The following is a 15,274-nucleotide window of genomic DNA, read 5'->3' as shown; positions in this document are numbered from 1 at the left end:
TATTTAATTATTGTTTAGTTACATGTTATTACCACATGCCTTATTGATCAAATTGGTACACCCTTCACGGAATGAGGAAGGTTCCATGTTCGAACCCTGGCTGAGGTAATATTTTTCGCAATAAATTAAATTAAATAGGATGCTTATATATAAGCATCAAAATTACATCAATTTAAAAGGATCAAAATCCATGGTCAAAACGTCTTGACGATTAATCTGACTAAAATCAATGGTCGTATTGTCATGACTCATGACGATTATAATAATAGCCAGTAAGGTTGATTAAAGTCTTTACTGTTAATAAGCTAATTATTGACTGGCGAAGTAAACGTTATTTATTCGATTTATTTCATTTATTTCTAAATCTAAAACTCTATGAAAATTAAGATGTTAAAATAAAATATATTTTAAACTCGCTGTCTCAATCGCGACTTCTCGCACCCTTCATACATATATCCAACGAGTGGCAATGAATTCAGGCCCCGCTCGACGGTGTCACATAGACTGCACACGGTAAATATTTAAACTGTTCGGCAGATAGGCGTTGAAGGAAGGGACAAATCCATTATCCAACTTGCTGGAAAGGTGGTTTATACGGGGATCTGGTTGGATCATCCCCGGGATTTCGGGTGGTAAAAGAAACCGGGCTCCGGGGCTCCGGTGTCTGAGACAGAAGGAAAGAAGTGTAAATGGTGGCGGCGGCGGCGGAAGGAGGGGGAGAAGACGAGAAAACAAATCGAGAAACACTCACCGATAATACACCCTCGCCCAGAAACTGCGATCTCACGTCCAGGTGTCTTGCAGACGCTGTAACATAAAGAAGAAACGGGGGATGACGATATCGCCCAGTTAGGATATTGCGCCCGATAAGGCGCTGATAATCGCCCAAGAGCAACGTTCGGATTTAGGGATAATGCGTTACGGTGACATCATTTCAACGGAAGCAAGAATTTGACCGCGAAACAGAACGAGCTTTTCTTATTGTATAACATTTAGTACAACATATCGCGACGTTGTTACATTAATAAGTTTAATGCATACTTGATGATAACGAGATAATTGTGGTAGGTGAGCATACGTTATCACCTCTATGTAGATATCATCGAATATAGTGCATTGAATACTTGAGCAGAATCGACAAAAATACGCGCTCTGATAAAAATATATTTAATAATATATGGAAATATGAGTCAAACGCCTTCGTTTCTTGCGTGGCCAACGATCGGGAAGATCCAGCCCTACGTGGCATGACGTGGCATAACCGACTCGAGACGATCCTGAACCGCTGCTTGTTGAGGCAACGCGTTGGCGACGGAGGACGTTACGAACACCGCACGGCGTGAGCTCTCTCTCTCTCTCTCTCTCTCTCTCTCTCTCTCTCTCTCTCTCTCTCTCTCTCTCTCTCTCTCTCTCTCTCTCTCCTCTCTCTCTCCCTCTCTCTCTCTCTCTCTCTCTCCCTCCCTCTCTCCCTCCCTCCCTCCCTCCCTCCCTCCCTCCCTCTCTCTTCCCCCTCTCTCTCTCTCACCCCCTCTCTCTCTCTCTTTCTCTCTGGATGAAATTCAACATCAGATTATGAAGAGGGTGAATCCTGTGATTCTAGCGTTATCCGAGACTAGATTGACTGTAGAAATTGAGGATAGTGAGGTCAATGTACCGGGGTATAGTATAGTTAAATGTGATGCTGAAAATAGAAACACAGGAGGAGTACTGTTATATGTTAGAGATGATATTAAATTTAAAATAGTTGATAAGAAAAAGATAGTGTCAAATTGTTGGTGCGTGGTGGTAGAAATAAGAGAGAATTTGTATAAAGGTATGATAGCAGTATAAAGGTATCATTCGCTGAGTGCGTCAAATGGCGATTTCGTGAGATTTTTGGAAGATACGGTTGAAGATTTAATAATAAAGTATGACTGTATAGTGATAGAGGACTTTAAGGCTCCTGGTCCCTGAGCCGAGAACTCTGCGTTGACGGTAGCGCCGTACCGTCGCGGCAGAACTCTCTTCTCTCACTCTCTCCAATGGAGAATTCTGTCTTGTGACATGTTGACAACCTATTTTGCGTTGCGTTAAATTTCTTTATTATTGACTCTGTACTTGTGCTATAACGTTTAATGTATTCGTGAAACTCGTAAAATTGACCGTATGGTAAGATTTGCAAGAAATACATATGCAGAAGGAACATTCTCTACTCCTTTCGATAGTCGAAAACGGCTTGTTTTTCCGTATGTTTAGGCTTCGTTTTATGGCTGTTTGTTTATTGTCGAGGGAAAAGGATAGTATCCGGTCAATGTTAGAAGTGTGCTGAAACGATCTATAGTGATTTTTTATTGAAATGTCTTTTTATTTCGGAAAATACCGCAACATAAAATAGGGTAATTTCTCGCCTCGATAGCAAGAAATTCAATATGGCTGCGGTGACTACCTAGGAGCCTTAATATAGATATAATGGTAGATTCATTTTACACAAAGAAATTATTAACGGTAATGCAAAACCTAGGGATGAGGCAATACGTTGATTGTCCAACGAGAGTTACAAAAGATAGTCGAACAATGATAGATTTAATTTTTTCGAATAAAGAAATAAAGGTACAAGTGAATGAGAAACCTAAAATAACAGACCATGCATGGCTAAAAGTAGAATTTAATATAAATAAAAAGAGAAATAAATATAAAGAATTTAGAGGCAAGGACTGTAGTAAATTTAATGTAGATGAATTTCTTAGATTAATGGAAGAAAGAACTGAGCAAGGTCAAGGGCTAGATATAAGCATAAGGGCGGAGAGATTTGTTAATAGTGTAGTAAGTGTATTAAATACTGTAGCACCTAAGAAAAAGTTTAAGATTCCGAAAATATGAGAAGGAAAAATGTGGTATTCAGATGAAATTAGAATGGCAGCAGATAGAAGGGATGAGGCTCACAGTAGAGCAATAAGTTCAGGTAAAGAACAGGACTGGGAATTTTTCAAGAATGAAAGAAATGCAGTAGTTAAACTTATCAGGGCAAAAAAAAGAATATTATGAGAATATGATAGATAATAATAGGAGTGATCCTACAAAAATGTGGAAAACTTTGAAAGAATTAATTAAAGGTGAGCAAAGGGGTTCAGAAAACATCGATAATGTAGATTTTGAAATATTAGAAGACATAGAAGAATGCAATATAGCTGATAAATTTAATATATATTATGTAAAAAGTATTAGCAACATTGTGCAATCTATTAGTAATAAGGGGATAGAAGGCACAGGTAGGAGACCTATATGGAACAATGAATGGAATATTTTTGGAGGTTTGCAATATGTCTCTAGCCAAAGGGGTCTTTCCGTCGGAGTGGAAATGTTCTACTGTTGTACCGATACCGATACTGTTGTACCGATAAAGTAACAGGATCAAATGATGCGAAAAATTTGCGACCGATTAATATGTTGCCAATGTATGAGAAGGTATTAGAAACCGTAGTAAAATTGCGATTAGATAAATTCTGTGAGGAGCACAATATTATTACCGATTGCCAATCGGGCTTCAGAAATAACTACTCGTGTGAAACTGCGTTACAAAGTGTAATATCTGAGTGGAAATTAGCAATAAGTAAAGGTAATAAAATTGGAGTTTTTTTTTGGACTATCGTAGAGCTTTCGAGACAATAAATAGAAAGATATTAATTACTAAATTGGAATTTCTTGGATTTGAAGGAACGGTTATATGTGAATAATAGAGTACAAAAGGTAAAATATAAGAATGTAATGTTTGAAGCAAGAAAGGTAAAAAATGGAGTACCCCAGGGATCAGTTCTTGGGCCTCTTTTGTTTATATTATATATCAATGATATTGTAAACTTAATGATTCTTGGATGCAAAATTAGAATGTTTGCAGACGATACTATTGTATACTTTGAAAACTTAAGAATAGATGCTATTGAATATGTTATTAATAAGCAACTGGAGAAAATATATGGTTGGTTACGTGCAAATAAAGTTGAAATTGAACGGGGAAAAGAGCAAGTTTATGTTACTAAGAAATGGTAGATGCGAGGAAAATATAGAGTGTGATATAAGAATTGCGAACGAAAGATTGGAGCAAGTAAATGAATACAAATATTTAGGTGTAATGGTAGATAAGATATTGACATTTGAGAAGCATGTGCAATATGTTATTAAAAAAATGAGTGCTAAGACACAATTTATTAGGAGAGTGGGTGTCGACCTATCATTATATTGTTACGTCCTCCGGACGTTTTCTCACGAATCACTCGCACACTCTCACACTCCCGGAACGCGCCCGAAAAGAATAAAAGCTCTTAAGGTGGTACTGAGTTTTAATATGATAATCCAGTACAAAAGAACAATGCAATATAATATGTAATATCCGCAAATGCTCATTAGCCTCGAAAGCGTCTGCACGATGCGACAGCCAGACCAAATCTGTCATGGAGCCCAAAAACAACGACCGGGCGGTTGTCAATAAACAACCCCCTTAACGATGAAGCTCCACGATGACACTCAAGGGAATATTCAGGAGATGAAAGACCAGGGACGTAACAATATGTAAGAAGCATATTATTGTATAAGGCAATTGTGGCACCATATGGAATGTTGCTCAACAGTATTTATAGGTTTGAGTAGAGTACAATTAGATAAGTTGCAATTATGTCAAAATAGGGCAATTAGGGCAGTATTTAAATGTTCGATATATACCTCATGCGATGAAATGAGAAGTGTCCTAGAAATTATGGGTGTAGAAAAGAGAATTAAGTATAATGTATGTATATTTAAGTATAAACTAGCTAATGGATTGTTACCGAGGGAGTTGTGTAATAAGATGGAGAAGGTAGGAGAGCGACATAAGTACAAAACGAGGCAAGTAAACCAATTACAAGTACAATTTAAAAAAACGCGAACAGGACAGAAAGATTTGTTTTATGATGGTATAAGGATTTATAATGAGTTGCCTGAGGAAATAATGTAAGCGAATTTAAAAAAAGATTGAAAAAAAATGTATTTAAGTGAACTGTATTGTGTGTATTGTATGATAGCTAAAAGCTCTCTCTTTCTCTCTCTTTCTCTCTCTCTCTCTCTCTCTCTCTCTCTCTCTCTCTCTCTCTCTCTCTCTCTCTCTCTCTCCCTCTCCCCCCTCTCTCCCTCTCTCTCTCTCCCTCTCTCTCTCTCTCTCTCTCTCTCTCTCTCTCTCTCTCTCTCTCTCTCTCTCTCTCTCTCCCTCTCCCTCTCCCTCTCTCTCCCTCTCCCTCTCTCTCCCTCTTCCTCTCCCTCTTTCTTCTAATAGTAGTAAGAAGCTGGTTAAATGTGAAGGAGAGATAACCCTGCCGAAAATGTTCGATTAAAACCGATTAAAACATAATCCGTTTTAATCGGTTTTAATCGGTTCAATCCGCGCCCGGATTAAAAAGTAATCGATTTTAATTCCAAACTAATCAGAATGGGTTTTGATATCGCTTTTGCAGATTATTTCCAATCCGAAATCATTACATTCTAATCCATATTGTTGTCAATCCAAAATGAACACTAATAATCGGATGGATATATAATCCAAAATAATCCGCCTAATTTTGTATATTTCTTTTCAAGAGATGAGTCCGTTTCAATTACAAAAACACCGATTCAATAAAATCGGTTGTAATCCATCTGAATCCGATTTGCTAGGAAAGACAACATTAATCCGTTTTAATTCGAAATTCAGCGATTGCGCGTATGCAATTTCAATCCGTTATAATAATATCCACTTTTAATAATTGAGTTGATTTTGTAATCCGGTTTAATCCAAAATTTACCAATTTCGGGAATAAAAACTAAATTGATTTGAATGCAATAAGAATCAAATTTATATAGTGATAAAGCAACAGTAATTCGTTTGAATTTGAAATTCTCCGATTTTTTAGATGAAAAGGAAATCGGATATAATGCAATTAAATCAAATTTTTGTTATAATTATATTTGACTGTGTGTATATATAAATAAAGAAACAAAATTGTATTTATTACAAAGTTTTATTTATTATATTGAATTTCAAATGTATTCGGAGGTTTGCTAAATATCTACAATATCCAACATCTACGTGAATAAGCTTGCTTTTGACATCGCTTATGGGAACTATTGAGCTATGTACATAATCTTCTGATTCTATCCTATCCATGTACGACACTTTAAACGGTTTATTGGAACTAATCGTAATTTTTGATATTTGCATGTGGCATTTATTATTTAATAGAATAATGTGCATTATTTGACCATATTCGCCTGAATGTAACTGAATCATTGTATCGTTCGTTCTTTTCGCTTTGCGATACTTCTGGCTGTGAAATACAACGCCTCTAACGATGCATTTTTTATATGCTTTATACATTTTATCATCGCATTTTACGCTATAGCATTTGCCAATAAGAATGACATTGTTGTCATCAGATGTATCGAATTTTGATAAATGTTTATATTGAAATCTGCAGTAGTCAGACATGGCAGAATCATCACAGTAATCTACATTATCCGTTAGAAAGTGCAATATCTCCAAGGACTTTTTCGACATTTGTTGGTCAATTCCGTTTGGACCATTCATACATTGTTTTAATTTATATATATTACTCTCGAAAGACGTAAATGTTGTTGAGGATAATCAAGATTCTCGTTTTTACGATTACTCACACGAATTGTATTCATCATAATAGTCAGAAAAGTTTGTTCTTTTAAATATATTAATGTTTTGATAGCAAAAATTTTATGTTTATTTTGAAAAAATTGAGAATAAGATGGAATTTTAATCAATTTGAAAAATTTATTAGTTCATAATAAATTTCAAATCTTAAACGCGTATATCTTGAGATTGCCAGTTACGTCGATTAAAATTCCATCTTATTCTCAATTTGGTTAAAATTGCTGGCGAAGTTAATGTACTTATTTGTTTATTTTGAAGATTTTATTTTCAATTTTAATTGTTTGTATTGCTTAAAAATTTGAAAATTGATTAAAAACTGCAAACAATACACTCATATTAGAAGTTAATACCTAAATAAACAATAACCATTTGAAGGTTAACGCTTAAATTGTATTTCTTTTGTAAATATTATGCAGTTGAGAAAAAAATAAAGATTTGATTTTAAATAGCTTTATTGTGACTCATGATAACAGCAAATCCTACTCACACTACATAAAATCGATTTACTTTTTATCTGCGAAATGATAACATTTTTTATTAAAAGACATTATTTTTGCCTATGGATTGACTATGGTAAATTCTAGCTAATTCAATTGCATTAAAACAGATTTAATTGTCTATCGCGATGTAATCCGCAAAATCGTGAAATTTCGAATAGCAACGGATTACTTTTATTGTTATCCTCCGACAGATTCACAGCGCATTAAAACCGATTTAAATGTTCGTAAAATAGAATTTCGGATTGCAACGGATTACTTTTGTCATCCTCCGACAGATTCACATCGCATTAAAACCGATTTAATTATATAGCTTATGAAATCGTATAATTTCGGATTTAAATGGATGTATATCAAATCCGCCTGAAGCGTACTAAATTCGATTTGACTATTTTCAATCGGTTTTAATACCGTATTTTCGGTGCAGAAATCCCGATCGATTCGGATTACTTTCTTTTTAATCGGTTTTAATCGAACATTTTCGGCAGGGAAGGGAAAGAAAAACTGAGTTTATTAACAGTAGTACAAAAATAGATGTGAAACCAGTAAATAGTAAAAAAGGTAATAAGGGAATGAGAAGAGAGTTAGGTGAGGAATATGAATTTAATCTGGATGATAAATTGAATGAAATCTTAGGTAAACTTGATTGCGTTAATAGGGAGAATAATGTTATAAAAGGAATAATAATACAGAAGGTAATAGAATGTAAGGCTGAATAAATAGTTAGTGAGATTCGAAATATTATTGCGGTAGAAATAAAAAGTCAAAATAAAGAAATAAAGGAGCAGATTAATAGAATTAGAATCCCTATATATAGAGTCTGGCCACTCCGCTAGTTTTGTAAAAACATGGCGGCAGTATATATATACATATAAACACAGCTGATTGAGCTGATACGAATATAAAGTCGAGATAAAGTTAATAAAATAGAGACGTATGTATGTGTAAAAATATTTATTATAAAAAACTATTGAATTATTTATTATTAAAGTAATTATTATTATTAAATTATTTGTTATTTGAATTTAATATAAAAATTGTTTTTTTAACCTCACATATTTTTAACCTTACCCGAAAAAACATTTTTTTCAAATAAAATATGAATTTTCAGATTTTAAAATGCCGTCTTGTTGTATTTCACAATGCAAGAATTATTCTCAGAAAGGCTTTTTCCTTTACTCGCTTCCCGCAGATCCCAGTAGAAGAGCATTATGGATTGCTAATATTGAGAAATATGATTTGAATAACTCATCTAAGAAATTGTTTATATGCGAGGTAAGATATCAAATATCTTTGTTATGAAATTAAGAAACAATTCTTTTTTATTTATGTATATATTATTTAGATACACTTTTCTGATGATATGTGGGAGAAGCCTCGCAGTGATGGAAAGCGTAAATTAAAGCAAAACGCAGTTCCAACAATTTTTAATAATATACTTGCTTGTGATGTAAGTTAATTTTTTTTAGCGCTTACATTATCATTAAATTTAATTTTTAATTGTATAAATCAATAATAAATTTGTACTTGCAGACTGATACAAGAAATGTTAAAAATCAAAATAAAAAATCATCATCAAAGTCAGCTTTGAAGATAGTTTTAAACAATGAAGATCAATTTGATGATAACAGAACCAGCTCAGATCTTTCTATGCAAATATCAAACTTTTCTGAAGCTAAAGAATGTTTCACAGAAGCAGAACAATTATCTGTTGTAGAAGATGTATTAGAGTCACCTCCAATATATAATCAAAATGATTATGAGAATTTGAAACTAAAACTTCAACAAGCAGAATTAAGAACGCAAGAAGCAACACAAAAACTACAGCAAGCAAACATAATTATTCATAAAACTGAAAGATCAAGAAAGATATTAAAAAAACATATAAGAAGACTGATAGATGAAAAGAAAAAAATTGAACTAGACAATTTAAAGTCAAAACTAAAATTAAATTTGAGAAAACGATTTAACGATGATCAAATTCAAATTATTCTTGGTCAAAATTCACGCGGCTTTAAGTGGTCGAACAACACAATTCTGAAAGCATTAAAATTAAGGTTTTTGTGTGGCAGCAATGGATATAATGAATTAGTAAAGCACCATATACCTTTACCATCAGAACGTACTTTACGAAGAAAAAAAGAAGGCATTGATTTCGAACCAGGAATATTAGAGGACGTTTTTGATATTTTAAAAAAACAAATATCATTGTTTAAAGATGAGCGAGAAAAGGATGCTGTAATTGCTATTGACGAAATGAGCATAGTACCTGGAGAACAATTTGATCCTTCCACCCTTTCATATATTGGCAATAGTAGTATGCCTGACAGTTCAGGTATACCTCTTTCCTAAGAACCATTCTTATAACATGTCACAAATGCCCCGTTACAAGACACAAATATAAGATAATATAACTATTAGTTTAAAAATGTAATTTCCACTTGCACTTGGTAGTTGCAGTTGTTTAAAAAAGTTAAAAGTTAACAATTTTTTTTTCATAAAGGCAACTGCTAAGTACAACTAGTAATAATATTTTTAATTAGTACTTGCGACTGGCAACGAGGCATTTGCATTACTTCAACAAAAAAGAACAGATTTTATATTGTGGTTCTTTTTTGCAGAAATTGCAAAATTTTAAGTTTTGTATTTACAATAGAAGAAAAATTTTTTTTCTTTCACAGGACAATTTCAAAAAGCGTCACATGCTTTAGTCATAATGCTTGCTGGTATTTTTTCGCGATGGAAATAAGTTGTTGCCTACTACTATACGCCCAATGGATTTAACGGTACCAATTTAAAAGCTATTATAGAAACAGTAATTAGAAAAGCGGAATCCATTGGTTTATATGTACATAGTATAACATCCGATATGGGACCCGTAAATCAGTCTATGTGGAAAGCATTTGGAATTTCAAATGGAAAATTTTCTTCCATTCAAAATTCAATATGTCATCCTATTGATAATACACGAAAATTGTTTTTTTTTGCTAATGCGCCACATCTTTTAAAAAATTTAAGATCAAGTCTGGAAAATAATAAAATAATACAACTACCACAGACATTCGTGCATACTCATAAATTATCCTCTTGTATCGTACAATTCAAGCATTTAAGTGAATTAGTTGAATTGCAAGAAAATTCAGTCCTCAAATTAACTCCAAAACTTCACCGTAGTGATATTATTTCCGGAAAATATAATAAAATGAAGGTAAATAAAGCGAAAAATGTTATGAGCACGGATACCAGTAGTGCACTCAAATTTCTTGCTGAAGAAAATGGTAAAATAGAATATGAAACAACAGCATCATTTATAGAAGTTGTTTCCAAATGGTTTACACTTGTTACATCACGATCTCAAAAAGTAGCATTAGGTAAAACATTAGGCAATGAAAAAAGTGAACAAAAATATAATCAAAGTGTTGAATTTCTAGAGTCTATTATAGAACTATTCAGAAATATTGAAATAGGTGAAAATCACAAATTCAAACCCGTCCAATGTGGTATCATGATTACTACAAAATCTATTATTGAGCTAACAAAATATTTGATAAATGAAAGAGGCTACGTATTTGTACTAACAGGTCGATTTACGCAGGACTGTGTCGAGAATTTATTTTCAGGAATAAGAGCAAAACATCAAATACCCAATGCCTTACAATTCAAGCAAGACTTAAAAGAACTTTGCATATCTCGACATATAAAACCATCTAAATATTCAAATTATGATCTAGATGATAGAGAATTTCTATGTGACTTCTTGAATAAACAAAAAAAAAAGAAATTTAGGACAATTTCCCAATATTTCTATTGATGTTAGTTCCAAACATATAAATTTTAATAATATAGAATTAAATGTATTATATAATTTAGCTGGCTATATTGTTAACAGTATTGCTCGAGGTAAAAGTGCAATATGCGCAACTTGTTTAAATTCTGCTGGTTTAACAAAATATAATAGAAATATGATTTTGTATGCAAAATTTGTGCATTTAAAATGTTTCCGAAATAATACATTATTTTTTGTTACCGCAGATGTTTTTAAATATTTTATTGATATGGAAGTTATTATTCAGCAATATTTACCTCATTTAAATAATGTTAAATGTAATTTAATTAGTTTTTTTATTGGAAAAATGAAAAATATTTCTTGTACAAGTCTTAACAACTGTCATGAATTAAGTTTTAAAATTAAGAAACGATTTATTGCATATAGAATAAAAATTTCATGCATGAAAGGTCGATTAACTAAAAAAATATATAGTAGCAAAACAATGGCTATGCATACATTAATTCGTTAAATTATATTTTAAAATTTATACATAATGTTTACTTCATTTTAATTTAAAATTAAAAAGAAATTTACTAATTATTCGAAATTTTTATTTCACTCCTTTTCAAATTATTATGCTTCTCTCTGACAACATCTATTGGTTCCGCCATGCTTTTACAAAAATTGTTTCGACCAATAGGAAGGAACACGAACGTGGCCAGACTCTATATATAGGGACTCTAAATAGAATGAAAGAAATGGTCGAACAAACAATATTTAAAAGGTCACGTGCAACAAGAGACAAAATCTAAGAATAGCAAATAAAGTACAAGTAGTAATGGAAAAAATAACTTAGAAACATATGCGCAAATTACTAGAAAACTAAACGTAGAAAGAGTTGTAGTTCAACCAAAGAAATCACAATCAAATGAAGCGACGCTAGGTCAGATTAAAGATAGTGTAGACATAATGAGCTTGGGCATTGGAATAGATCGTGTGCGAAGTAGCCAAGGGGGAGCTATCATTGTGGAATGTGAAAAGAGGAGCGATAAAGACAAATTAACTGCGAAACTAGAAAAATAAATAGATGATCAATATAAAATTAAAACTGTTAATAAAAAGCTACCTAAAATTAAAATAATCGACATAGAAGAAGATTTAAATGGGATAGAAACGGACTTCGTTAAAAAAATAGTAAAACAGAATGAGTTAAATAGAGATAATGAAAACATGGAGATTAACCCGTTGTGGTCACACCTCCTAAAAATAACGTAGTGGTCACATGGGGTCCAATGGACCCCACAACAGTTGCCATTTGCGTTCTTTTTGATGTATTGACTCAAACCTTGAACTGGAATTTAATTTATGACTTCCTCTTTATAATCCAATAATTTTTTAAATTTTTTTATGTTGAAAAAACGTGAGAAAAAAATTTTTTTTCGAGAAATTTGACTTTTTTCACAAAAATATTCATCAAAATTTTTTGAGATAGAGCAAAAAAACTTCCTGCGTTTTACTCTTAAAATAGTATACTTTTAAGAGAGAGAGAGAGAGAGAGAGAGAGAGAGAGAGAGGAGAAAAAAAAACCTGGGGTCCACTAGACTCCATGTGACCACAACGGGTTAAAGTAATAAAATAGATACAAAGGAAGGGGAAAGAAGGAACTATATATGATATTAAAAGTAGATCCAAAAACACATAAAATAGTAGTAGAACTACAAAATGTAAATATAGGATGGAAGAAATGTAGAGTCTTTGACTATGTAAGCGTATTAAGATGTTATAAAAGTTGGGGATATAGCCACCGTGCCCAAGAATGTAGAAATAATGTAATATGTAGGAAATGTGCGGGAAATCATAATGAAAAAGAATGCCGATTACAAGACAAAAAATGTGCCAACTGCATCTCGATGGTTAAAGAGTTTAAAATGACAGGAATGGATATTAATCATGAAATAACGGATAGAGAATGTGAATCGTATAAAAACATAGTAAATAAAATGCAGAAAGATATTTTATGCAACACGTGCATGGAAAGTGCCCCATTACGCACGCTACGCGTGCGTGATAGACCACTTTCCAGGCACTTGCAACATAAAATAAGGAGTGTAAGCCGTGTGTAAAGATGAAAATTCCCGGGTGCGGTTACCGGCTCGTGCGTAAACTCCGCACCCGGGAATTTTCATCTTAATTACCTCACTTGTTACACAAATAACTAATATATTATGATGGTTAGCAATTAGAAAAAAGTAGGAGAAAAATAGATAGAGATAAACAAAGAGGTTTGAAAAAAAAACAGATATATTCCCAGGTAGCAAGCACTCCGTCATTTTGACGTCAATTGACGTCAAAAGACGTCAAAATGACAGACTTTTGACGTCAATTGACGTCAAAATGACGAGTGCTTGCTACCTGTGTTGTTACTTAATATGCACAGGGTTTTCTAGTACATATAAAGACGAAATTGAAAAGTTGGCAAATGAAATCAGACCAAAAATTTTATGTCTTACGGAAACACATGTACACGAAGAAGTTGGTGATGTGGTAGTATTGAGAATTACAATGTAGTTAGAACAAATACCAATAGAAGTCGGCGAACGGGTGGAGTTTTAACTTACATAAAAAAGTCATTAAGGTATAGAATAATAGAAAATATAGAGGATGATGAGAGGGAGAACAAGCAGATTATGTGGTTGAGTGTAATACAGGTTAACATGGGGGAAGGTGAAGATATTGTAATTGGTAATGCATACCACTCACCAAGCACACAAGTAATGGTAAATTTATTGAATTAATTGTTAATCAGTGTGAAAGATTAGTTGATAAAGGACATGTAATCATATTAGACGATATGAACATTGATATGAGTAAAAAGAATCATTATACGGAAAAGCTTAGTAGAGAAATGGGATGTGTGGGGTTGAAGCAATATGTACAAAAACCGACGAGGTGTGAAGGGAATTCGAGGACTATTATAGATTTGGTATTGCAAATTTCTTTAGTGAGGTCAATGTGCTACAACTACCAAAAATTACAGACCATAATATAATAAAAGTCAATATTAGTACAATAAACCATAAAGAAAATGAAGAAATTATTACATATTATAAAAGGGATTATAGTAACTTTAATGAGGAGCAATTTAAAAGCTTATTAGATGACAAACTGAAAGACAATATGGAATGTAATAATATGTAAATTTATTAGCGAATAGTACAATAAACGGTATAATAGCAGCAATAAACGAAATAGCGCCGAAGATAAAAAAGTTATGCCTGTTAGATGGAAAACTAAAAAATGGATAAACAAAACAATTTTAGTCGCCAGCAAATAATTCAAAATAAGTCGGTTTATTTCGACTCAACTGGCCAATTGATACAGGAATTGCACGACGTTTCGACCGAATTCCGGTCCTTATCGAGTGCCTTTGTTCGAGTTACACCTATCCGCATAACAAAATTAATTGCATCGTTGATGTGGTGTCCTGACTACATCAAGATAAACGCAAAGAATTCTTATGCGTTCCAAGACAAACGGTGATACATGAGATTAAAAACGTCACCAGCCATATCGAGGCAACAACGTCCGAACAGTAAGACAGTCAAAGTCGAACAATTGGCCAGTTGAGTCGAAATAAACCGACTTATTTTAAAAAATGGATAGATGAAAAAGTGAGAGAAATACTAAGGGTAAGAGACAGAGCACATAAAAAAGCAGCGCAGTCAAATATGGAAAAGAATTGGAAAGAGTTTAAAAAATATAGAAATAAAGCAGTAGCTAAAATTAGGGAGAAGAAGAGAGATTATTATGAGAAAAATATAGATGATAACAGGAACAAATCGAGGGAGATGTGGAAATCGTTGAAAGAATTAATAGGCACAAAGAAAACGAGAGCGGAGTTTAAAAGCGTTAAATTTGATAGAATAAGTTATACGGATAAAAAAGTAGCGGATGAGTTTAATAGATTCTTCATTGAGAGTGTAGTTAATATTATAAACGAAATAGATAGACACAGGTTGTATTTTTGACCAAACTGACATTTATTCTTACGTTAACTCGACGTTTCGACACTGGTTTTGTGTCCTTATCAAGAGATTTCTAAAAATATGCAAAACGAAGTCGTTACAAGCATGTTGTTACAGGAACGAATGTCGCACGAGAAACAATCAAGGAAATATCTACCTATATTGTTCGCAAATTGCATTAGCCACCCACAAAGTTCTTGCCGTTTTACTAACATTGTCAAATCTTAAAAAAGTCGCAGTCCAGAGCGAGCCGCAGTCATGATGTGAACGGAACCGACCGGTGACACGTCGTTCCGGATCGAAAGACAGCGACTGACTA

General features: G+C 33.1%; 1 protein-coding gene across 1 annotated transcript; it reads left to right on the top strand.

Annotated features, from left to right (window-relative positions):
• Nucleotides 1-5,292: 5,292 nt before the first annotated feature.
• On the top strand, nt 5,293-9,962 carry LOC139824277 (uncharacterized). The gene is made up of 5 exons (XM_071796790.1): nt 5,293-8,099; nt 8,273-8,436; nt 8,507-8,611; nt 8,686-9,496; nt 9,843-9,962. The coding sequence occupies exons 2-5, from the start codon at nt 8,281-8,283 to the stop codon at nt 9,908-9,910; spliced, it is 1,140 nt and encodes a 379-aa protein (XP_071652891.1). The 5' UTR covers nt 5,293-8,099; nt 8,273-8,280; the 3' UTR covers nt 9,911-9,962.
• Nucleotides 9,963-15,274: the final 5,312 nt, after the last annotated feature.

Source organism: Temnothorax longispinosus, unplaced genomic scaffold, assembly GCF_030848805.1.
Source record: "Temnothorax longispinosus isolate EJ_2023e unplaced genomic scaffold, Tlon_JGU_v1 HiC_scaffold_31, whole genome shotgun sequence".
Lineage (NCBI taxonomy): Eukaryota > Metazoa > Arthropoda > Insecta > Hymenoptera > Formicidae > Temnothorax > Temnothorax longispinosus.
This window is presented reverse-complemented; position numbering and strand designations above follow the sequence as displayed.